This window comes from Psammomys obesus, unplaced genomic scaffold (genome assembly GCF_907164565.1).
Source record: "Psammomys obesus unplaced genomic scaffold, mPsaObe1.curated_primary_1811, whole genome shotgun sequence".
Taxonomy (NCBI): domain Eukaryota; kingdom Metazoa; phylum Chordata; class Mammalia; order Rodentia; family Muridae; genus Psammomys; species Psammomys obesus.
The window spans coordinates 24,022,261-24,047,443 of record NW_026596109.1 but is presented as its reverse complement, the minus strand read 5'-3'; the positions used below and the strand labels follow the sequence as shown (position 1 = coordinate 24,047,443).

Below are 25,183 nucleotides of genomic sequence, written 5' to 3'. Positions count from 1 at the left end.
GGCAACCATGTGCTGTGGACACGCAAAGATGTCGCTTTCATTTTGGCTTTTTTCTTTCGTACAGGAACACTGTATTTGGGAGGTCATTTGTTAGGAAATATCCAAGTGTCATAAAATCTTATATCTTTTTTGTTAACTTCAATTCATGAATAACAATTTCAATTCATTTTAAATTCAACAGAACTAAATACCTCTGGCCTCCCACAAAGACATCACAGGAAGAGATTATTGCAGCTTCTGTTTCAATGGCTGTTTCTTAAAGTGAGCACTGAAAGTATAAGTGAGTGGGCGGTTAGGGAGCTGTGAGTAGTTAGTGTTGTCTCCAAATGCAGAGCTCTAGAAATGAAAATGATCTTGGCTCTCTAGCAAGATATTTGAGAATTTTATGCCATCCAGGGATAAACTGAGCAAGACCTCATAGGGCCATGAGCATGCTTTATGTGATGCCAATTTTAAATGCTATTATAATGACTTGCCAAAGAGATATATAATTAGCTTTTGATATTGGTGATAACTCATGGAAAATCTGTATAAGAGTTTGATAATGCCAAGGATTCACTAAAACAAAACAAAAAAAAAACCTTTTTATTTTTCTTATTGATAGAGCCTGACATTGTCCTTTAGCATTTTAAGCCCACATTATTATTACAATCATTAGAGACAAGTGGTCACTGAGAAGTCCTCCTGGCTGGCCTAGAACTGTCTATGTAGACCAGGCTGGCCTTGAACTAAGAAATATGCCTGCCCTTGCCTACCTAGTGTAGGGATCCTACACCTGGTACTAGCTCATGTTTAATTTTGATAAGATCATCAACTTGATTGGTAACAAATCATTACAAAATGATTTGAGTTGGTCTAAGTCTGTCTTAAGACCTTTATGTTAGGTCTTAAAGCTTTATTATCCCTAGATACAACTAGTGTAGTGGACCATTAAACAGCAAAGTGGTCCAAGGAGAAATTATTGATTGGGGTGGCCGCCAAAACTTTAAGGTGCCAGAACTACGTCTGTACTATCTTCATGCAGAATGTACATGTGGTTTTTAAGGCAAACATAAATGTCCCTGGCTCCTTAGTGCTCTTAAATTCGAACAACTTAGACAAATGCACTCACTAAGGACAATATAAAGCTCCCTAACTTTGAGGAGTTACCAACATTGGGATTGTGCGGGTTTTGTTTATTTTTTTTTGTTTGTTTGTTTTGTTTATGTTTAAGGGAAAGATAAGGCTATAATCGTGAAACTTGGGGGAGAGGACGACGCCTCTGGTTCTCCATCTTCTCCAAGCCTGTTTCCTTCCTGTTGGCTGCTGGTCTCCATACAGGACGCAACTCAGGTCTGTCGGGCTCCAAAGGTACTCCTTGGTGACCCATTTCGTAGGCCGAACTTTTTCTGGAGCTAGCTCCAGATGAAGCCCTTGACCCCTCCTCCCCATTCCGACATCTCCAAGGGCCAATGGTGGACCCTACCCTCCCGCCAACCAGCCCAAGTGGCCGAATAGCTCGAATGCCTGTCATATTTGTGGTTGCGCTCCTCTACGGACCGTACGGGCGCTGCTGCCTTTGTCACCACCCGCTCGGTCGCCTGCCTGTTTTCCAGTATGTGTGTGGGTTAGTAGTGGTAGCAGTAGCCCTCCGGCTTGGGCGCCCTATTTCTTCCTCTCCTATTTCACCCTTTAGTCCGCAGTGGAGGCTGCGAAGCCTGGCGCCCGCCTGCCCCTTCCCGAGCGTTCACCGTTCGGCAATCTGCATTTATGGCACCGCCCGTGGAGGGCGTGTTTGGGGCGGGGCCTGCGACCCTGAGGCGGGTCCGGACCCGCTGGGGGCGGGGCCTGCGGGGTCCCGGACCTGTGGAGCGGGGATGAGGCGGGGCCTGCGGTTTGGGGAGGGCGGGGGCAGGGTGGGGCCTGCGCGCCGGGGGCGGGGCCGGCAGGGCGGGGCCCGGCCAGGCGAGGGTGGGGCCTACGGGGCCTGGCCGGAGCTCGCTGGAGGCTCGCGGACGGACGTCACTCGTGCACGGCTAGTGCTGGAGCACGAGCCGTAGCTCGCTCGGCCCGGGCGTCCCCCTCCGCCCGCCTCCTGCTTCCTCCCGGCTGCCCGCCGCCTCCTCCACCATTGTATAATGTTCCCGACGCGCAGGCAGAGGACGCCGGAGTCGTAGCTCCGGCCTCGCCGCGCGCTCCCAGCCACCGTCGGCCCCGCGGCGGGGTGCCCCGCATGGAGCGGGCATAGCTTGAGGGGTGGGCGGAAACCCCTCCGATGCGTTAGCTCCGGGCGGACCTGCCTGTGGTGAGTTCCCGGCCGAGCTAGAGGCTCCCCGGGTTGGGCTCCGGCGGGCGCGGGGCGGTGCTGGGCTGGGCCAGGCGGGAGCCCAAGGCGGAGGAGGCCGGGCCGGGCAGGTTGGGGCGCACCCGCCGGCCGCCTGGGACCCCGGGGCTGTCAGGACCCGGGCCGGGAGCGGGGCGGCCCGGGCCGAGAGCTGTCGCCGTCACAGCCGGGGGTGTGTGTGCTCGCTGTTGGTGGTTGTGGTGCTGAGAACGTGCGAGACTTTTTTTTTTTCCCCTGTAAGATTCGGGTTGCAGGCTGGGAGGCTGCCTCACTTTTGAGTTCCGTGTCTGGGTTTGCATCCAACTTGCTTTATTGTGTTTTGAGAGTTTCCCGGTGGTTTTGCCTTAAAACAGCTCTCTTCACCCTCTTCCGTGCCCAAGTGAATTGATTTTGGACCCAAATGTATATTAAACTTAACGCCTCCCTGGTTTTTAAATTAGAAATCTACAAGTCATCTTGGTGGTAACCGCCTATGACGGGGGGGGGGGGGGGGGGGGCAGGCGGCGCTGAGGGGAGCCAGCTGTCCCTGCGCGTAGACTTTGTACCATTGACACTGGGCACCCTTCAGAGGACCATTGCGTAGAAAGAAAGTACTGAATTGTTCATATTTTTTCTTAACCATAAATTGTGTTAGCTTTAGCAGAAATAGTAGCAAGGAATAGAGTTGAGAGTTGAGTGTTAAGTGCAAAGGGCTAAGAAGGTCTATTTTAGAATAACTTTTTGCTTACATCTAGGTAGTCTGAGGAGTGGAAAGTCGGTTTTACAGGCACTGACTAGAGAAGGGCAGTCAGCAGGGTAAGACGCTCATCCTCAGAATCAGCTTTCACTTGAGTAGAGTTGGTCAAACCCTAGCTGGTCTTACAGGGGAGTCAGGGTTTTCATGTTTTCAAGCTTTGTGCTTGAAATATGCTCTTGATTTCCCAGTATAGGTTAAGGAGTGTTCAGAACCCTTGTAAAGAGCCTGGAAGTCGTAGTCACCATTAGCGTTTTCCAGGCCCTAACTGTTCAAAATTGCTTTTTGTAATTTTTGTTACTGACAGGAGAGAGGTGGGCCAGGGCCCCCCACTTAAGCCCTGGAGGTCTCCACACTGGAGAGCACTGGAGAGCCCCCGGTCCTGCCGTTGGGGGAATTGCTGAGCTCACCTAGTGGCTCCTTCCCCACCCCACCCCGCCCCTATCAAATCCTGTGTTCCGATTTGAGGGTGAAGATACTAAGGCCCCAACTCTGGCATGAGAGAGAATAGTCGTGGATCCCTCCTCCCCTGATAACTTTATAAAACTTGGTAAATGTGTCTTCGTGTAGTAGAGCCGGATGTGGTGGTGCAGGCCTTTCCTCCCAGCACTGGCAGATCTGTAGGGGTTCAAGACCAGCGTGGTCTACACAGTGAGTTCTGGCCAGGAAGTGTGTGTGTTGTGTACAGGTTAGATGTGCTTTAAAGTGTCTTTCCTCTCCAAATAGTCCAGCCATGTGTGCTCTCAGGTCAGAAATCTTGGGAAATGGACTTGGGAGCTTCCCCTCCCCCTCTCCACTCAACTCTGTTCCTTACTTTCTTTCAACAGGTAGGGGAGGGGACTCACATTTTATGACAATCCCCTGGGTGGCAGGAGGTGTCCTAGGAACAGTTTTTACTGTCAGGCAAGTGTCACGGACTTGTAGGTAACAGCTGCTCAGACCAGCTTCTGGTAAAGAACCGAGAAGAGTTTTGACTCAGATTTAGAGAATCTTTCCACTCTCGTTGCTGAGTTATCCTGTGTAACAGCTTCTTAAAATTTTAATTAAGGAACAGAAATGCAAATTTTACCCAGTTACTAAGATTAAATTATTAACAATGAGCATAGTAAACAACATGGAGTTTTCTGTTTTTAAGTCACTTAAATTTACTTGTAATGGCTGATATTTATGGCTGCCACTATTTTAAACAGTACTGGCGTGGCGAAATAAAAGTTACATAGTTCAAGAGTGTCCTTACTTAAAATATGTTACACTCTGGAAGCTAAGAAAAGGAAAAGCTTCATTTTTACAGGTTTGTTTTGCTGTGGTTTCTTATTAAAGAACACTAGAGTAAAAGTATAAGGGTTTTTGTTTTTAGAAATTTGAGACGGGGTTTCTCTGTGTAGCCCCAGCTGTGCTGGAACGCACTCTGTAGACCAGGCTGGCCTCAAGCTTAGAGGTCTGCCTGCCTGTGCCTCTCAAGCGCTGCTATCAAAGGTGTGCGCCGCCACCACCCAGCCAAACTATGAGATTTGTTCTAATTTTATTTATGTTTCCAAAATGAAGACTGCTTAGCCACTATGATTTACAGACAGCTAAGTGCAGCGTTGAGAAGGGTGGACTTAGTAGACTTAGAAAATGTCCTAAACTTAGCAGTTGTGGATGTTTTTCTTGATTGTCTTTGGGTATTAGAGAGAGAGCGCTCTAGCTGCAGGAGGCGGGGGTGTATTTGATGGTTGAGTCCAAAGATCACACCTGTGCTAAAGATACCAGAGGGCAAGCTTCAGTTTAAGTGAAAATGGCCTGCCAGACATCTTCCTACTAGGTTTTTTGTTTTTTGTTGTAAGTTTAGTGTGTGTATATAGGGGAGATTCATGTAGGGTCAGAGGACAACTTTGTGGAGTCAGTTTGCAATCCAGCTTTTCCATGGGTTCTGGGGATTGAACTCTGGTCTCCATGCTTGAGTGGCAAGCGCCTTTACCATCTGAGCTATTAGTTAATTCTGATTAGAAACACTTGAAAAGTGTTTAAAAGTGGTTTAAAAGTGCTGTGGCCATTGTTTGTGCACAAGTAATGCATTTTCTACCTTGTCGCTAATAAGTGCTTATTAAACATTTGGTAGAAACTTAACAGGCTGTGTGTGACTTTTGTTTAACAAGTGCCTGGGTATTTAATTAGATTTTAATATTTTGGAAAGAAATGACTAACCAAACTTGGGTTGCTTTTTAAAGGAAAAAAAAAAAATGTTGTCTTAAATAGCCAATGTAGTTAGTATTGAAGGCTAAGTTCTTTCCTGCACAGATACTGGGAAACCCTTCTGAACAAAACTGTTCCCGGAGCGTCCATCACTCATTGTGTGAAGCTGTGTCTTTCTCCATTAGCACTGCCTAGCAGTTCATTCTTTGTATGAATCTGTGAATGGCATATGTCAGCCTAATAAGATGGCATTCCTATTCTGGGTAGTAAATAGACTCTTTGTTTGTGCACCCCCCCCCCCCCCCCCCCCAGATCATGAGACAAAAACATGTTTGGCTGTCTAAAAATTTTCTTTGAAAATGTATGAATTACATTTCAAGATAAAAACAGCAATGCATCTTTTTAAATACATGATGTTTAATAGGACAAAAAGAATACGTTCTTGGACCCTACAAACTTGCTTCTGGAAACCTGGCTGTTAGTAGTCTGAGGGTCCTACAAGCTGGCAAGACTCATTTGTTTTCCTCTTGGGATCCTCTGCCCGTCCGAACTCAGCCGAAAGCACTTGGTATATTGCAAGGGAGCCCCACAGCTTCATAGATCTGTCTCAGAAATCTGTCGCCTAAGCTGCACTCTGCCCCCATGGCAGTGTTCAGTTCAGAATGGAGTTGCCCGACCTCTCACTCCCAGAGCTGGCCTTGCCTGCCAGCAGGGATGGCGGCCACAGGGACGAGTGAGGTGGGGCTGGTGCCTCCAGAGTGGACTGAACTGTGGGTCCATGGGGGTGGGGGCTGGAGGGAGAGGGCGGAGGACACAGCAGCAGGCTGTGCAACTGCTACAGCCAGTCTGACTAGTTTAAGGTGCCCAAAGGCAGCTTTGTTTCTCCAGTAACTCCAAGTAGCAGCAAACTCGAGTTCTTAACTCAGCATCTGCAATACTACCGTTGTCTTTGCAAACAAAACCAAACCACCCAAAAAACAAAACCCTGTAGTTTTGCAGGTTTCCTAATTTATCTAAGCTTTTCTTTTTTACCTTTAAAACTCTTCATAAGTGACTAACTGAATAGAAGCCACTAAACCACACTTTTTTTTTCTCTCTCTCTCTCTCTCCTAAGGAGTTTTACTTAGAATAGTGAAGGCAAAGGGATTCTGACTCTGTGACTCATTCTTGTGCCTGCAGTGGGCTCTCTCAACCGATGGGCTCAGTAGAGTACACACAGAGCACAGTGAAAGTCCTCCTGCAGCTCTGCCTTTCAGCCCTTTGCTCTCCTCTGGCTAACTGCTTATCACCTCAGCCCTGCTGCTCCGGAACTTGGAGTAAAGTGCTGGAGCACCCCGCCCTGTGTGGAGAGGCATTGCCCAAGATAGGTGCGGAGAGTCGGAGAGTCCCAGGTCACCCCTGCACCAGAACAGGTTCATTGCAGTCCTAGCATTCAGGTGGTGGCTACGTCACACTAGCTCTTCAGAAGCCTCTTGCTTTTTGAAGAGGACATTTGCAACATTTTGTGCTTACATATGTCTTTCTTTGTCTTTGGGTCTTTCTTTACTTTCCTAGAAGCCTATCTGGCAAAATTTGGGTACTGTGACTTCAGCAGATTTTTTTTACTCTGAGTGCTGGTGAGATGTCTGGTGAGCTTTTCTGAAATTGTATGTGTTTGTCACTCTTCCTCAGTGCTGGGGATAGAACTCAGGCATGCCAGGAAAGTGTTCTACCCCTAAGCCCTGGACAAACTATTAAGTGATTTTGTGTGTGTGTGTGTGTGTGTGTGTGTGTGAGATGTTAAGTATTTAAATTGTTAATTTATTTTTACTTTATGTGCATTGGTGTTCTGCCTGCATGTATATCTGGGTGTCAGAACTTGGAGTTATAGATGGTTGTGAGATGCTATATGGGTGCTGGGAATTGAACCTCGATCGTCTGGAAAAGCAGTCAGTCCTCTTTCCTGCTAAGCCATCTCTCTAGCCCCTCAAGTATTTTCTTTAGAAATAAATATTTCCTACACTTAATATGGCATATGACACCTCGATTGTTTTGATTGTATTTAGCTAAATGGCTTTGCTTAAAATTCAGTTAAGTTATTATGAATATCCAAGGTCCTGGGTGGAGTTGTTTTTTTTTTTTTTTTATCTCAAAACAGCCTGGAAAAAAAAAATGACTACTGTATTTATGGCTACTGTATCTACAAAGCATTCACTACCTTTTAGTTTGTGTTTTCTTTCTTTCTACTTCCTTTGTTTTGCTTTGTTTTGTTTTTAGAGGCAGGGTTTCTGTGTAACAGTCCAGGCTGGCCTCGAACTCACAGAGCTCCTCCTGCATCTGCCTCCCAAGTTCTGTGACTAAACCCATGCACCACCACCATCACCCAGCTTAGTTTGTATTTTCATTACCTTTTTGTACTGAGTGAACTATTCAAGTTCATGATACAAAATTTAAATTGTCTTTGTAAAACCTTACCAACCTAATTCTTCCATTTGAAGTGATTTCGTTATTTTATGTGGATGGGTGTTTTGCTTGTGTGTATGTCTGTGCACCACATGGATACCGAGTACCCAAAGAGGCCAGAAGATAATGTCAGATTCCCTGGAACTGGATTCACAGATAGTTGTGGGCCACTGTATGGGTGCTGAGAATCAAACCCAGGTCTTCCAGAAGAGCAACTAGTGCTCTTAACTGCTGAGCCATCTCTCTAGCTCCTGTCTACCTAATTTGTAAAGGCAGTTACAATAAATATTCTGAATAGGTAGGATACTTGCATGGCCTCATTCATCCTCTATTCTCCCAGTTTAATTTTTTAACTCTTAAGAAACAGTCCTATGAAAACCATTTCTTGAGGTTGCATTTTTAGGTTCTGTTATTCAGTGTTGTTTAATGATAAGGTAGTTAGCTAACCTGGAAAGCAACCTTTGGTTTTTACTAACATAGAGTTTTAATTTTCATTGAATTGGCTGTAAAGTTATTTATTGTGTTTTATACACCTGGCCACTTTTTTTTTTTTTTTTTTTTTTTTTTTTACATGCTTTTTGGCAAATCTTTTGGTTTCTACTCAGGTTTTTTTAATTTTCCCTTGACATTGTTATTAAGGATCACTTATGTGAGGGAAAAACAAGGTATCTTTGGGGAAAAGATGCTACAAGAGGATTGAAACCAGAATCCCATCTAAGCAATTATAAATACAGGAGAAAAAAATATTTTCATTGTGCCTGGGAATGGGGGAGGGTGCAGAGTTGGATCAGCTTCCCTGGCATGCTGTCCTATGGGGAAAGTCAAAGCTGAGGTTTCCTTAATGCCATGAGATGCTAGACTTGGGATGCTGAAGATGTCCCCTGGACACCAAATGATTATGAAGAAGCTTTATGGTGTGAATAATTATAATATATATGGTTCTAAGTACTGGTTTTCGGTTGGAAAAAAGAGACTAGTTCATCTGTTAGGAGCATTATTACTGAACAAGCATCATGTCCCTGAGTTTCTACTCTGGAGAGAATCCCAACTATCACAAAGTACCTTGCTTCAGTGTGACCTGAGTTAACTGCATTACACTTTGCAGTTAAATGGCTTCTGCTCCATGCTCCTGGTGAAGGGTTTTCTCCAACAACTACCTGGACCATTGTCTGTTCAAGTGTGTCTGTGGAAGTAATTTTCTGTGATTAAGATGCAATGGGATTATTGAAAGTGGCTCTACTATAAAATTCTTAGTTGTAAATGTGGAAGATTTTTTGTGTGGTTGGAAGCCAACCTCAGAAGCCCACTAAAAATCTGAACTGTTGCCTCTTCCTAGTCCACACTTCATGACTTGGATTCATGCTTGTTTTTGTGTTTGTTCTCACTTCAGTAATCCTCCAGGGATCCTAATCATGGGTTTTTTGAAACACTGATGTTACTTATATATAGGCAATAAAAGGTTAAACCATTGCATAATATAATTTAGTTTGGGCTTGGCAAGGCTTTTAGCTTGCCGAGGACACCTGAATAGGAGATGGAATTTGGAAATAGAAATTCTTGGAGAAATGTGTAGGTAGGAACTGACATGGAGGTGGAAGGTTCCTTACTGCTCCGTGGCGCCCCCTTGTGGGTGGATGTGGTGCTGTCTGTCAGCATTTATAGGAGTCCAGTTTGCATTGGGCATGCTTATTTACATAAAACATTCATCTGGGCAAACCTGCCAATAGAATTAATGTAATTTTCATATAAGAAATTTGCTGTGCTTATTTAATTTTTTTTTTTTTTACTTGTAGAGTTTTTATTTTTAATATGTACCGATGTATTGTATGGAAAATTCCAGACAGACTTAGAAGTCAAAGTACAGTGCTGTGCTCCGTATCAGCACTGAAGGTGTCAACACTGTTGATTTGCTTTATCTACATGACCGTTTTGTTGTTGTTGCTGTTGCTGTTGTTGTTGCTTCTGGAGTTTTTTCTAGTCAAACTGAGGCCTCAAATTATGTTGGGTGTGTGTCTATGAAACCATAAGTTCAGAAGTTGCCTTTGACCAGAATTATTGGATGAAATAGAGGAATTGTTAGGGTCCTTGTTCTTAGAAGATAACTGGTACCCTCCGTTCACTAGGGTTGGCGTAGCAACCTAAAATTTCCAGGGGGCAGAAAACCAGTGAGTCAGGGCATCAGAAACATGTTCTACTGTTGACATGTTCTAAAAGCCATTTTTGCTTTCCAGATTTTTACCAACACAGCATACTTTATTCTCCCATCTCTCTCTCTTCTTTATTCTAAAGAAGCATTCACTCCTAGAATTTGACTCTTGTTTACTCAGTGTAATTGCTTGTCACCTGATAAAATTCCATTTGTTTTCAGGTGATGAAAAGATTATATTTGGTAAACCAGCATTGGAAATTGTATCCAATTTAACAGAGACATGAAAATCCTAAGAGAAAAGCTAAAATTTGTTAAAATGTGGACATTAGAAAGCAACCCCACATGGTAAAGTTGTCTAAATGTGCATAGAGGCTGGCCTCCTGGCCAGTTCAGCTTAGGTCCTGGCCTGTGGCAACTCTCAGGAGGCCTGGGAGCTTGCAGAGGGCTGGGTGGGCAGGGCTGGCCTGCGGGACTCGGGCGGGTGTCAGCTTACAGCAGCCCGAGCGAGCACGGGGGAACTGGCTGATCTAGTGAGTGGCTTTATAATTACTTCGCTGATTTGTTAGGGAGGCTTTGTCTTACTTACCAATTAGCATGGATGTTACTGCAGAGACCTGAAGCCCTGGGTAGGCTTTAGTTTAAAAATAAGATCTTCCGGATCCCGACGGCATCACAGTTTGTCACTAGCATGGGCGCAGAGGGTGGGGTGCTGTTGTCTCTCTCTTGCTGTGAGTGGCAGAGCCTCTTTCCCTGTTGAACTGTTGTCGCTGTTGCCTTTGCTCCCCCCCCCCCCCCCCGTGCCTAACTACAGCCCAGGACCTGGAGCTGGTCTGATTCTGCCAGCTTCCCTGACCACCACTCGCCTAGCAGGGAGCTCTTTTTGTTCTGGCTGCTTTGTCGTGCCTTGAAGGGAAGCAGGGTGTTAGAAGGTCTCTTAGTGTGGTGTGTTCTTCAGGGATGGGTAGCATGTTAGCTGTGGGGTGCTGTCGAAGCCGGTGAGTGTGGTTTCCCATTGAAGCAGGGTGGGACTTTTCCTCACTGCCAGCTGCTGCCATCACAACACTGACACACTGCAGGGAAGGCCAGGCTGTAGGAGTTTTCTGCTGGAGACAGAAGCTCACCTCAAAGGCCAGTGAAGACGAGGAACTGAGAGGATTCTGTTTTAAAAGTTGTTTTTGAACAGTTTCTTGTCCAACTTTAATAGGAGTGTTTCCCCCTCCCCAGCCGTGGGGTCTTAGACTCATTAATAAAAGAATGTAAGAATGAGTTGGCCAGAAGTGCAGGGACATTTAATAGTTTAAGTGCAGAAAAGCTGTAAATGTCAGCAGCTACCCACAGGAGGAGAATGGGAGAGAAGGGGGTGGGGAAGGAAGTACCTTTCTGCCTTTCTGACTTGGGCCTCAGAAATGGTGGCAGACCCAGTGACCTCATGGTGGCCAGGACTAGGCTAGGGGGAAGGGAGTGGCAAAGAAAAGTGCAGTATCTCATTTAAAAAAAAAAAAAAATTCTATCTATATCTTTGTCTGTTCATTTGTTTTAGACAGGGTCTCATCAGGCAAGTAACTCTGGCCAGCCAGGAACTACCTATGTAGACCAGACAGTGCTGGTATTAAAGGTGTGAGTTAACCTTCCTAGTAGTAGTCCCTGGACTTGGTGATTGGCCAGACACAACGGAATATTAGGTCCTACTCTACTACGGTAGAGATTGTATTCTCTTGCCAGAGGAATTTCCCCTTACCAGGCCTTTCCTGCCATCTCCACCATCTCTGCGACTGAGTTAGGAGCATCCTTTCCCTACCACTGACCCAAGAAAAATTGTTTCCAAGTCAAGAGCCTAGAGCTCTGGCAGCACCAGAAGCAGATGAGAAGTCTCTGACGTTCTTGTGGGAACCTTCTCTTTCCCCTTGGCTCCCTTTTTTCTTCAAAAGTTGTAAATTTGGGGTTCTGGGGCTAGAGGGATGACTCAGAGGTTAAGAGCACTGGCTGCTCTTCCAGAGGTCTTTAGTTCAATTCCCATCAACCACAGGGTGGCTCACGACCATCTCTAATGAGATCTGGTGCCCTCTTCTGGTGTTCATGCAGACTGAACATTGTATACATAATAAATAAATCTTTAAAAAAGAAAAAAGAAATCGCTGAAGAACACTGGTTACTCTCCCAAAGGACCTGGATTCAGTTTCCAGCACTCACATGGTGGTTCACAGCTGTCCATAATTCTAGTTCCAAGGGATCTAATGTTCTCTTCTGGGCATTCCTGGGCACCTGGCAGGCACATGGTGCACAGACACACAAGCAGGCAAAAATATCCGTACACGATAAAAAAAATAATCAAATGTAGTAAGTTGGTATAGAAGCCTGGGGCGGGGGTCAGCACCTGTAATCACATGAGTTGGTCCTGTGCAGGGAAATAAGGAATGTGTCAGAGTACGTGGCCAGCTCCCCAAGAGCTGCAAGCCCCGCTTGAAACTTCTTTGGTCCACCTGAAGACCTCAGGGTTTAGTTTTGCACTGCAGTTGACTTTTGAAAAGCCATGTGATGGGCCTGAAGAGATTGTTCAGGGTTAAAAGTATTAGTTTTCTTCCAGAGGACCCAGGTCTAGTTCCCAGCACCCACATGGCAGCTCACAGTTGTCTGTTGACTCCAATTCCAGGAGATCTGATACCCTTTTTTAGCCTCTTTGGGCACCAGGCATGAAAATGATTCACAGACATACATACAGGCAAAACACTCATATACAAAAATAAAAGTTAAATCTTTTTGCAAAAAGAAAAACCATGTCACTTAATTATGCTATATTCCTGGGAAATGTCAACGCTGAGTTTCTAAGTCCAAGAAGAAATTGCTGTACGCTATTGAGAATGTGTACAAGGCAGCCATCAGTGAGGCCGTGGGGTGTCTCAGTGACTGAGAAGTGCCTGACTTCCCCGTTCTCCTGGCCTCCCCATGGGTGTCAGCGTGGCACTTGGCTCAGAAGCACTGCCTCCTGCCCTCCCCCAGGTTCCCAGGTATCCCTTGATGCTTTAACTGGATATGATTAGTGATAGCTCATCCAGTCCTCCTTTCCTTGAAATTGGGGCTCAGGTGTCGATCTTGACCCTGTCTGGGTAAGAAGTAAAAGAAGTTTTAGTGTTTCTTCGGGTAAAATAATGACCACTGTTTGGAAAGGAAGGACAGTGATTAAAAAAAAAATGAAAGGAAGATGTCATTTTTGAGTAGTTGGAAAAGAATTATAGGTAACTTTTAAATTCACACTGCATTGGGAGAGAGTCTGAACGCCTTAAAAATAAAGGCTTTAAGAATAAAGTCATGATTGATACTCCAACCAAGGACCATGCATGGAGATAATCTAGAACCCCTGCACAGATGTAGCTCATGGCAGCTCAGTATCCAAGTGGGTTCCCTAGTAATGGGAAAGAGGGACTGTCTCTGACATGAACTCAGTGGCTGGTTCTTTGATTACCTCCCCCCAGGGAGGAACAGCCTTTACCATGCCACAGAGAAGACCTGATGAGCCAGTCCTGATGAGACCTGATAGGCTAGGGTCAGAGGGAAGGGGAGGAGGACCTCCCTTATCAGTAGACTTGGGGGGGAGCATGGGAAGAGATGAAGGAGGGAGGGTGGAATTGGGAGGGATTGAGGGAGGGGGCTATAGCTCAGATACAAAGTGAATAAATTGCAATTAATATAAAAAAAGAAAAAAGTAATAAATCCATAAAGTCGTACACAGGTACAGCTTTGAATCATCCTCAGACATTGGGCATGAGGCATTCCAGCTAGTCACTGAGAGCCAGGATGCACCCTGAGACTCCGCAGCTCCCATGACCGGAAGCTGCCCCTTGTCTTTCAATTTAAGCTTGAGCTGTCTTACTATATGTGTCCCATGCTTAGTAGGGTTAGTGGTCGCCAGGCTGGTTCTGACTATATGTCCTTTGAGCTCCTTGTGCAGCTGAGGTGGTAGGATCCCTGGGTCCTGGTTTCCGAGATCAACCTGGACAGCATAGTAGACGCCATCTCTTAGAAGAGGAAATGGCAGATCATGTATGTGTCAGTTGTCCACATAAAGTGCTGATGATTGGTTTTGTCCTCCTTGCTTAAAAAAAAAAAAAAAAAAAAAAAAAAAAAACATAGGATGGCCATCGCTCAAGACAGTGAGTGGTGGTGTGCTCAGGGTTAGAGTAAGGTGGCCTGGTGAGGACCAGAGGAAACTGCTCCTCAGAGAGCCTCAGTCCAGCCTCACCTGGAAACTCCAGCACCTGTGGAGGCCCACAGCTGGTATTCACCTCAGTGGGAGGAAGGGGTAAATGTGAGGGGCCACAAGTGGGGTCTGCAGGCCAGAGCTTGGTCCCACTCTGCTCTAAGGTCCATTGTTTTTCCCTGACACGCTCTAGTCACAGATGTCCACACACAGACCTTTCTGCTGGCCCTCTGTGTCTTTTCATTTGTTCTACTTACTGTTCACTTATTGAGAACTATGTTGGTGTCAGGAAGGTCCCTAAACCAAGAGTACTGAGGTGAAGAAGGCTGTCTTGTGCCTCTGGGGGCCTTGCAGTCTGGAGGTAGTTGACAGACATGCAAATGGGACCACAAGGCCTGTTGCAGAGGGTCTCTCATATTCCCTACTGAGCGAGTTATGCAGGACCTGGAATGATGGGACCCTGGGTAGCAGGGTAGCAAGTGAGAGTTTTCTGACCCTCTAGAGTCTAGACCTTCGTCTTTTGAGGAAAGTTGTACTGACACTTGTTACTTTGGGACATCGGCCTCAACAAAACATAGTCCTTTTTCTGTTGCTGTTTGTTGTTGTTATTTGAGACCTAGATGCACTTGCTCCTGCCTCCTGGTGCTGGGGTTAATTAAGCAGAATGTAGCTTTGGGCCTTAGGGTTCTTTCTGGGTGAGAAGCTGCACGTTAGAGGCCAAGTCTGGTGCACACATAGGTCATTTCTGTTTGCTCTCTTACCAGTGTGTTTGTTCTTTTTTTTTTTTTTTTTTTTTAATTTTAGTGTGCTGCATCAATCTTAAAAAGTACTGACTGGGTTGAGGGCGTAGCTCAGTGTCTGAGCACATGCCCAGCATGAGAGAGGGTGAGTTTGAGCCCAGGCCTCGATTTGAGTGCAGAATGTCAGGAATTTGCTCCTAACAATTTGGAAGGCTCCACATTTTATCTCAGCCTTACAGAAGTCAACGGATGTTCAGTAGGAAAGCAGTGTTGAGAGTGTTTAGGCCTGGGTAATGGGAGGAAAGGAAGGAGCCGAGCACCTGATTACCCTGTAGGTGCCTCTAGCCTTGACCCCTGGCAGCTCTCTGTGTCTTTGACTAGAAGATTTGGCTCTTGGATTTGGGTCTTTGCGATCTTTGACAGCATGAAACCCTGAAGCCCAGGGAGCCCGGGAAGCAAGAGTCTCTAGAGGGCCATGACTCTGGAGCCCTTCACCCAGGAATCCCTTAATGAGCTCTGGCTACTGCTTCTGCAGGCTGCCCCTTGTGAGGCCTTTGAGAGGTCACGTGCCTCTCCAACAGCACTTAAAAAGCATTGTTATTTTTTCAGAGTGTCTGAAAAAGGCTTCTGAGGAGCTGGCTATCCTGGCCCAGTCTGGCCTGAGCCAGGCACAGTGGCCAGAAAGGACCATGCGCCCGGCTGCTTGCTGCCTAGTTCTTGAGGGCGTGCATGCGTGAGTGCGTGCCTTGCCTTTGCATCATGTTGTGTTTAAGGAGGTCCTGGTTATACAAAGCCCTGAGAGTGAAAGGACTGTTGTGTTAACCAGAGTTGTGGGACTCTTCATTTTGGCTTTGTTGCATTTCTGTTTTTCTTTATGACTTAACTACGTTGTGTGCATTTTGCAATCTCATTAGGTGTGTGGAGCCAATTTTGTTTGCTTCAACAGAAAACAGAAAAAAATGAAAGTAAGTCAAAGGTCCCTATTTACACCCATGAAGAAGACCCAGTATTCAACTTGTCTGCCTAGGCCTGTTGGTGGACTTGGCTTACAGGGGCTCTGCACCCTCCAATCCCAGGCAGCATTACGGAAACCTCTCCACAGGTTTTCCTGAACCACGGGGGAGCGTGCAGCTCTGACCAGATGGCTCATTCTGGTTGTAAGTTAGCTGCTACTCAGGTTGAAGTGTCTGAAGTTCTCTCCACGTATGTTGCCAGCTGTGGGACTTCCGCTGAATGCCAGGAAGTGTGTCACCATGGAGGTGCTAGGAGCTGAACCCTGGGTCTCAACAGTAACAAGTGCTCTTAACCCTGAGTCATCTCTCCAGCCCCTAGGTGTGACTTCTGTGGAAGTAAGTGGCAATTATTTCCAAAAGAAATGTGTTATTAAGCCAACAAGAAGGCACAGGAATACTTGCTGAGAGAGCCCATGGTGGAAGGGTAGAACTCAGTTCACCAGGTTGTCCCCTCCTCCACATATGCACAGACACACACACACACACCAACTCACGGTCTCACCAAGGAGCCCTGGCTAGCCTGCAACTCACAGATCTGCCTACATCTGACTCGCTGAGTGCTGAGATTAAAGGCATGCACCACTTCATCCAGCATAATAATTAATTTTAAAGTCTTTTCAAAAGAAGTATGTTATTGAAAAAGTACTAAGGTGGTGCATTTCTGTAACCCAGTGACTTAAGAGGCTAGGAAAGGCAGATTACTAGGTCTAGAGGTTTAGACCAGTCTGTCAGCAGAGATCTCATTTAAAAAAATACATGGAGAGGAAGAAAAAAGGGAGGGGAGGAGACAGCAGAAACTGTAGGAGGTACCATTTTACTCTGGCTGGCGATGAGCCTCTTCTCAGCGCTACCTTAGTGACTGGATGTCTTCACTCTGCGCCACCTAAGGTTATCTTTGTTTAGAAAATCAGTAGAAGTGCCAAGTGGCGAGATGTTTTTCATTTGATTATAGCTGAATATTAGTGTTTCTCAAACTTCTGTGTTGATAGGTCATCTTGATATCCCACCTCCTACCCAGTCCTTTGTGAATTTCAGTAAACAAACAAACACAATTATTTGAAAAATAAAGTTAAAGAATGAGAAAGAGCACCTGTAAAAGCTGGGCTTGTTAGGATTAGATTTTCAGACCTAACAGTTACTTTTCAGTTTTGCTGTAAAACTCCCTAAGTAATCCAGTGTCTTTGCTGACCTCATCTGAATGGGTACTAGTTCACAGGCCAGCCCCACCTGTGGACCGTAGTGTGAGACATGCTGGTCTAGGGTGTGCATGTACATATTTGTGAACTTACATTTAAGTGGCCTGATCACAGGGTAACAGCATAGATCAGATAATATTGTGTGCAAATTAAACGCACTTACAAGCTCTTCAGCCAGAGAAACATTTTCCCCCCCTGGGAGTGTATGTGCTCAAATTGTAAGCAGATACACATGTAATTGTGTATCTCTTCAAAATCCAGGGTCTGGTAATGCTTCTGATGGGTTGTGTTTTGCAGAGTGAAATAAAACTACCTCTTCTCAGCTGGGTGCAGTGTCACAGGCCTATAATCCTAGCACTCAGGGAGGCAGAGGCCAGCCTAGTCTCCAAAGCAAGTCTAGGACAGCCAGGGCTATACAGAGAAACCCTGTCTCAAAAACAAAACAAAGCAAAACAAAACCTACTTCTCCACTTCATCAAGTTTTAACAAGTACAGATACTCCAAATAGGAACTGTCTGATGCTAAGTAGACCTAAATCGAGGCCCACTGAACAGTAGGAGCACTGAGAGGCGAGAGAGAAGCCCGTTGATTATAGTCCCTCCTGTCTCAGAAAACAACTATGCTGCTCGCAAGACTGGTCTTGGGTCCTTACGATTGATACCCACCTTGTTAATGCTTACGATTTCATACAAGTAATTCCACATTCTTTAGAAGCTGGCATGGATAGGCTGCCGCAGAAGTCGGGCATCGTCATGGGTTGTGCGCCAGACTTCCCTCCTGTATGTCTGCTTTGTGGGGTGGACAGCACGGGTGCCCTTTAAACACAGTATTGAAGGGAACTCCAGTGAAGGGTAACGGCTCTGTGAGCCTTCCCTTAGGATTAGATTTGGAATTTGAAAGGCTCGTGCTGTGCCACACAGGAGGAAATTCGTGTGGTGACCCTTCCCACCTGGGACTGAGGATGTAGAGTGCGCATTAGTGAAGGGATGAGGAGGTGCTATAAGCAGTGCAAGGAGAAATGGAGTGACTACCAAGCCTTTGGAAGAGGGCTCATGTGGGTCCAGGGCTGAGACTCACAGAGAGGAGTGAGCAGTGGTCCTGGATTACTGAGAACTGCACAGGACAGCCGAAGGACAGCTCTTCCCTCTGCTGGAAACAGGAGAGCGGGTTTGCGCTGGGCATAGTGGCCTGTGGCTGTAAACCAGCACCTGGTTGGCTGAGGTGTGTGGATTTTGAGTTCCATCCAGTAACGAAATCCAAAATTCATATTGAAAGCCTGCCTGGAAGGGTAAAACAAAAACAAATAAACGTTGTGGGCAAAGGCTGGTCCTGAGTGCTTTATCCATAGCAGAAGTTCTGAAAGTCGGTGACAAGAGTGAGTATGGGGACTAGGAAGGGCCACCAGCCAGACAGCAGTGCTCACAAAGGGACCAGAGTCTCCAGGTCTGGGGGAGAGCCCTTATATCTTGCAAATACCCAGGAATCTCTGGAGTCACACTGTAGGTGGCTGTTAGGACATGACTCCAGTGCCTAGTAGCCGGGTTCCCTTGAGAGCAACCACATCCATACACAGGTGTGTGCTGGGAAATGGAGCCACGCAGGAGCCCAGGCTAGGAAACGTGCATTCCACCACTTAGTCTAGAATGAAAGGCAGTGGCAGCTCAGTCCCCGAGGTCACTTAGCATAGTGCTTCAGACATGTGTACCGGCAGGCAGGAAGGCTTTGTGCATAATGAGCAAGAAGAAAACATTTTGAAAGCACACGCGGTTCTACCAAAATGATGTGTTCTCCCATCTCCAACTTGATGCCTGCGATTGTCTGAGTTGTGCTGGAGCTGTAATCTATGACACCTCTGCCTGTTGAGGTTGTGCCGTTGTCTGTTCTTGAGCTTTAAAAATACATCCATTTGGGGGAGGGAAATTGAACCTGTGTGATAACATTAGGCATGCGAACGCAAGCACATGAGCTGAGAAAGTAAAAATCACGGTTGCCATGGTAACTCCTAACTTCCCCGTGTCGTGTTGTACGCATTACTCACACAGTGCATTGGCCAGGATTACCTAGTGACAAAAATTGCTCTGCCTGCACACAAGGGTAGATGTCCTACTTGTCTGTCTACAGGGTCTTCCCCAGTAACTGGTTAGAGACTAGGCTGACGAGGCCTAACCCAAGTCAGCATTCTCATGGTGAAAATTAGCCTTCGTGTGATTCATGCTATTTCCTGTCTTTCTCCCTTGTAGATATATGTTGGGGAAAGGAGGAAAACGGAAGTTTGATGAGCATGAAGATGGGCTGGAAGGCAAAATCGTGTCCCCCTCCGATGGTCCGTCCAGGGTGTCTTACACCTTACAGCGCCAGACTATCTTCAACATTTCCCTTATGAAACTGTATAACCACAGGCCCCTGACAGAGCCCAGCTTGCACAAGACTGTCTTAATTAACAACATGTTGAGGCGGATCCAGGAGGAACTCAAGCAGGAAGGCAGCCTGAGGCCTGCATTCAGCCCCTCTTCCCAGCCCAGCGACTCGATGAGCGATAGCTACCGGGAGGCCCCACCTGCCTTCACCCACCTGGCCTCGGCTCCTGCTCACCCCTGTGACCTAGGAAGCACTACACCCTTGGAGGCCTGCCTCACCCCTGCCTCCCTGCTAGAGGATGACGATGAGACTTTTTGCACTTTGCAGCCTGTGCACCCTGCAGCCCCTACCAGACTCTCTTCCCCAGCCCTCCCACCAGAAAAGGACAGCTTCTCCTCCGCCTTGGACGAGATCGAGGAGCTCTGTCCCACATCTACCTCCACGGAGGCCGCGGTGGCCGCGGCGGCCCCTGATGGCTCCAAAGGACCCTCCAGCGAGTCCAGCACCCAGAAACCTGAGGGGCCCCAGGAAAGCCGCACCGATGACTCGAGGTTTATGGACTCTCTGCCTGGGAATTTTGAAGTAACCACGTCCACGGGTTTCCTGACAGACCTGACCCTGGACGACATCTTATTTGCTGACATTGACACATCCATGTATGATTTTGACCCCTGCACATCTGCATCGGGGACAGCCTCAAAAATGGCCCCTGTGTCAGCTGATGACCTCCTCAAGACCCTAGCTCCCTACAGCAATCAGCCTGTCGCCCCGAGTCAGCCTTTCAAAATGGATCTCACAGAGCTAGACCACATCATGGAGGTGCTTGTTGGATCCTAAGACCTGGGACCCCGTGACTGCGCAAGCACCCCGCAACCCCGACAGACACTTTTTCTGCACTGTGCATGTACCTTGCTTGCCTTTTTCAGAGAAGAACACTTTACAAAAGTATCACACTAGTATTTTCTTCAAGCAGAGTTGGAGTGCCTTCATTTGAGTATGACCACTTTTAATACACTCTGCTGGGTAGGTTCCTCAGAGACCTACTGCCCTGGTGTAGGAGAGAAGACATTTGAAGACTGTGTTGCTAATGTTAAAAGGTGAACATGAACAGTTCAAGTGAAGCACAAGGGATTAAGTTGGAAAAGCTGTAAATTGCATGTGCATATTTGTCTATTTTTTTCTATAAGTTTTATTGCAAGAGGTAAAAAAAAAAAAAAAAAAAAAAGAATCTATATCTCTATTACTTGGGTAATCTCAGTACCTTTTCTGGCGTTTTGCCCTGTGTGAGTTGACTTGGCAATTCAGCCTTTTTAGAGGCATTAACTCCTCGTAAGTGTTGCATTTACATGGCTGTTTAGAAAACTGCTGCCCAAATTTATTTTATATTTTTGTACAGATTCTGCAGTTTATGATATTGTTTTTCTAAAAACAAATGCTGTTTATACATATGAGATAGCTATTTTGATAGGATTTGCTCACATAGTTCCTGCAAACGTAAGATGTACAAGTTGTACTTGTACTTTTATAGAGTTGTAATGTTTTATATGTGTATGGTGCAAGAGAAAATTGGATCAAATCAATCTGCAGTTGATGCCCCCAAATGCAAATACACACGGCGCTTTAATAAAGGGCCAGGTGATCTGACACCCAAATTTCACAAGCACCAGCCCCTGGCACAGTCACCTGCCAGCAGCCAGCACCGTGACTCCCAAAGCTAGAGAGAGCCCTGCGGGCTCATCAAACTCGCATTAAGCAATTGGCCAGGAGATGGCTGTTGGTGTGGCCTGGCTCCTCAGCTCCCTCTTTTGAGCAGAGGCTGAATCACTTGTGGCCGGCTGTGGTGCCGTGCCCCTGTAATTCCAGCGCTTGGGAGGCGGGGGCAGTGGATTTTTGTGAGTTCCAGTCCAGCCAGAGCTATACAGTAAGAACCCTTTCTCAAGGTAGGGGTGGATTAAAAAAAGAAAGAAAGAAAAAGAAAAAAAAAAAAAAAAGACTGTATTTATGCCAAGTTTGCTCTTTTCATTGTTTTTATTTTATTTTATTTTTTTAAATGAAAACCCAAGTCTTTCCCTTTGGGCATAGCTTTTGTGATGAGACCACAATTTTACATAACAAAATTTTACAACAAGCAACTGACCTCTTCATGGAGCTGAGCCCTGCTTTAGAGCTTAGGGTTCGTAAAGAAGAAACTCTCCAGAAGGCATCATCATGTTGCTGAACTGCCCTTCCCAGTGTCCTTTCCCTGGGGCTTTTGTTCCCTCTGTTGCTAAGAGCTGCAAATGGCATCTTCATGATCACCACAGTGAGCTCTGCTCACCTCAGCCAGCCGGGATGCATTCTCCCAACATCTGTAGCCAGAGCCTCAGTCTGTCACCTGATGGCACGGTGTCCAGTATGGTCGCTTTCCTTAATTAACTGCTAATTTAACTATACTTCACTGAGTTGTTATTCCCAAATACATAGACAGGAATTTCTGTGCATGTTTCTGTCTCTCGGCCCCTTAAGCAGCTCATTATTTCCAGTCGTCCTTCCCCCACCGCTGCCCGTTGTAATAGTCTCAGTGTATCATGGCCGTTGCTGAGATGGCCTTTCTGGTTCAGCTTTTCCTTCCTTGCGGCGGTACTTCAGCTGCTGAGTGCACGTTACAGCGTATATTGGTATGCAGACGGCTTCTTTAGGTAGAACTTTTATATTTATTTAAAAATTTTAAATTATGGGATTTTGTTTTTGTTGTCTTTGTTGGTCATTTGTCAGTATACAGTCACCAGTTCTGCTCACTTCTTGCCATGGATAAAACTGGGTCTTTCTGGCCGATTAAGAAGATACGTTTATAAATGGCACTTTAAACAAGCCATAGATAGTTTTATTTTTATAATGCGCATGGCAAGCAAATGTGCGTGTGATGAAGGAGCTGCTCACCCAAGCAAAAGATGTGTGTATGGTGTGACTAATATCTTTTTATATTCTATTACCCTTTCCCCACTTGAATGTGTGAAAGGCTGATTGTCAGCTCTGTAGAGCAAGAGAAGAAGCTGGTCCATCTGTACGTGTTCTCCCTCAGGCACCTCCGCACACACCTCTCACCGCTACACGTGTGTGTTTCCTTTGATGTAGGACCAGGGACCATATGAAGAGGTGAGGGTTGTGTAGATGCTCCAGTGTCATTGTGCCTGTCCGCTCTAAGAACTTTCTTTCTTGTGGAGAGCAGGTCTGTCTGCCCGTGCTTTGTGTTTTAGAACTGGAGGACCTGTGAACTGGCCACGCGCCACACACATCTGCATCCCTGTGCACATACAGTAGTGTTGATTATTCCCAGTGAGAACGGCACAAAGCAGGTGATTGCCGTTGTCAAAAACTGATTTACAGTAACTTAGAACAACTGTACTGTTGTTGGATTAGCAAATCGTGTGTTTAAACAATCCCATATGTTGGGCAACAGTTCAAATAAGCACAGAGAAACATTGCCCAAACTTGGTTCTCTGACTCTAGTGCATTTGTAAGGCTGGGCTTCAAAACCAAAACACCCACTTCCAGCAACGCCGGCATGTACTTATTCTTGAAACATGCATGGCTAGCTAATGGCCCATTTCAGGAAGAGCAAGCCCATCAAGAGTTAAGACTATCTTTGTGTCCTACTTATGTGAAGCAGTGTCCCAAAAGGGAAGCGCTGGAGCCAGAGTGAGATGCCTGAGTCCCAAGTTGAGTGTGGGATGTGCTTCTAGACACTTCCTGACAGTAGTGTCTCACCTTCACAAAGACAGTCTTGTGGCATGCAGAGCCAGGCAGAAGCCTGCGGTGCCCAGGCCTGAGGAGCTGGTTATGGGCCGTGATGTGCAATGGCCTGACAGGGTGAGAACAGGATCCTGAGAGACTCCAAGTAATGGTTTCCCCATAAGTTATTTATTCCTTTTTTTTTTCTGTGTAAATATATTTATTTTACTGTGGCACTCTAATAACATCTGGGTGGTATGGTGCAGAATGTGTGGTAGGAATGTATTTCTTGTAGGAATGTAAATCTGTATTAAAAGGGGGAGCCAAGCCAGCCCCCACCCTGTCTTTTCATCAGATACACAGTCCATTTTCATTTTTACTCTCATCTCCAATATGGGTCTATTTAAAATATGCAAAAGGTGTGGATGAGGAATGTTTTAATACCTCCAAATTTTTAAGAAAATCAAGCATAAAAGGGTTGATAATTTTTTAAAATTTTCTTAGTACTTTTCACCTGATGACAGAAGGGGTGACACACAGGCGCCCACCTTCATACCAAAGGGTGAGAAGTGACCACAGCCTCCCACACCACTCTTAGCAATTGAGCTTTTTATTGCCATAGCCCCAACTGTCCTGAGGTCAATCAATGACGTAAGCTCCAAAGAGCCAAAGTATCAACTTACGGATCATTTTTTAAAGCTTAAATTTATTACCGCCTTTGCAGTAAACAATGAATTATGAATACTGCAAGGGCAGCCTTCTTAAATGACAGACAAATTAAAAAAAAAAAAAAAGACTGTTTGTGCAGCGACCGTTCCTCTACTCTGTGAATTGTCTTAATTTTGAAACCTTGCTCTTACAAATTGGACTGTTTTACATCTCTGAAAGTAGCAGAAAGAGCATCTCTGACGCATCCTAGCTGTGCCGCCCTGCACCTGGGTGCCAGCAGGGTGTCCAACTGCCCGTGTACCTGGTTGTTCCCAGTGCTTCCAAGAGTGAGTCTACATGGTTCTCAAAAGTTAGCCAGGGTCAAATGCTCTTGCAGACAAAGCCAATACAAATTTTGGACTTCTTCTGGGGAATTGGGGAGAAAAGAGTAGTCCATCTGTACAACTAAAGTGTTGAAGGTGTACATGGGGACATGTTGGGGGCATGGAATTTGAGGAGTGCTTTTTGTTGGAAGGAGGTGTGACCTTTCCCCACAGACCTGAGAGCTGTGCCTTTTCTATGCAATATTACAGATGTCACATCAGAACCCAGAGGGCTGTGTTCAATGTAGGTTCATTCAGGCTGTATTCTAAACAATTGGACAGATTAAATGTACATGGAAATGAGCAGTCTTTTGTAGTTTTATATTATACAATAAACAGTTAAAAGATGAGACGTGTTTACAGTTTTCTTCTGACTAGAGTACCACAGGCTCGTGTTGTGACTGTTTGGTCCCACCAGGGTGGCTGCAGCCCCGGTGTGCTCCATCCACGCAAGTCCTGTAGGTCTCCCGAGCCTTCTTAATCTCCGAAACCACCGTGCCCTCCTGCTCCCCCGCTTCTCCATCCCTTCTTGGCCTCCTTTTCCTTCTCTGACCCAGCTCTCACCAGACATCATTTTTACCAGAATTTTTCCAGAGCTTTTACTATTTATTAACCTGAGATGATCTCCCACCCACACTCAGGACTTGAAAACTTGTGGCTAGCCCCTTACTCTTCCAACTGTTGGGCTTCCGTTGAAATTCTAGGGCTACCAGAACTTGTTGTCTCAGCACTGGGCCTCTCTCTCTGTTGGCCATTCTCCGTGGGACCTGGCCTTCTCCAATAGGCCACTTGGCCCCTCCCTGTCAGGTTTAGCTCAGCTCCCAGGCAGTAAGACTGCCCCAGCCAGGCACACACACCTCTAATCCCAGCACTTGGGAGGCAGAAGCTGGCAGATCTCTGAGTTTGGGGCCAACCTTGTCTACAAAGAGAATTCCAGGACAGCCAGGGCTTTGGCACAGAGAAACCCTGTCTCAAAAAGCAAACAGTAAGCCTGTGCCTCAATTCTAGTCTCTTTGTTCCCCCTGACACCTTCCTGTCTCTCCAGCTCTCTGACCCCATACCTTCTGTCGCCCTCAACTATTGCTGCTATCATTTGTCACTGATTTTCCTCTTTCGG

The 25,183-nt window shown here is 46.2% G+C and overlaps 1 protein-coding gene across 3 annotated transcripts in view; it reads left to right on the top strand.

Moving 5' to 3' along the window:
* The window catches only part of Sertad2 (SERTA domain containing 2), a 109,350-nt gene extending 84,934 nt beyond the window's left edge, over positions 1 to 24,416 (top strand). Inside the window, exons 1-2 of one of the 3 annotated variants that reach the window (XM_055629034.1) lie at positions 1,242 to 1,332; positions 19,207 to 24,416. In XM_055629034.1, the coding sequence (XP_055485009.1) occupies positions 19,211 to 20,161 (951 nt within the window). In that variant the 5' untranslated portion in view covers positions 1,242 to 1,332; positions 19,207 to 19,210 and the 3' untranslated portion in view covers positions 20,162 to 24,416. Of the gene's footprint in view, positions 1 to 1,241; positions 1,333 to 2,025; positions 2,285 to 19,206 lie in introns of those variants that run through there. The other 2 variants (XM_055629032.1, XM_055629033.1) reach the window with 2 other exon arrangements.
* The last annotated feature ends 767 nt before the right edge of the window (positions 24,417 to 25,183 follow it).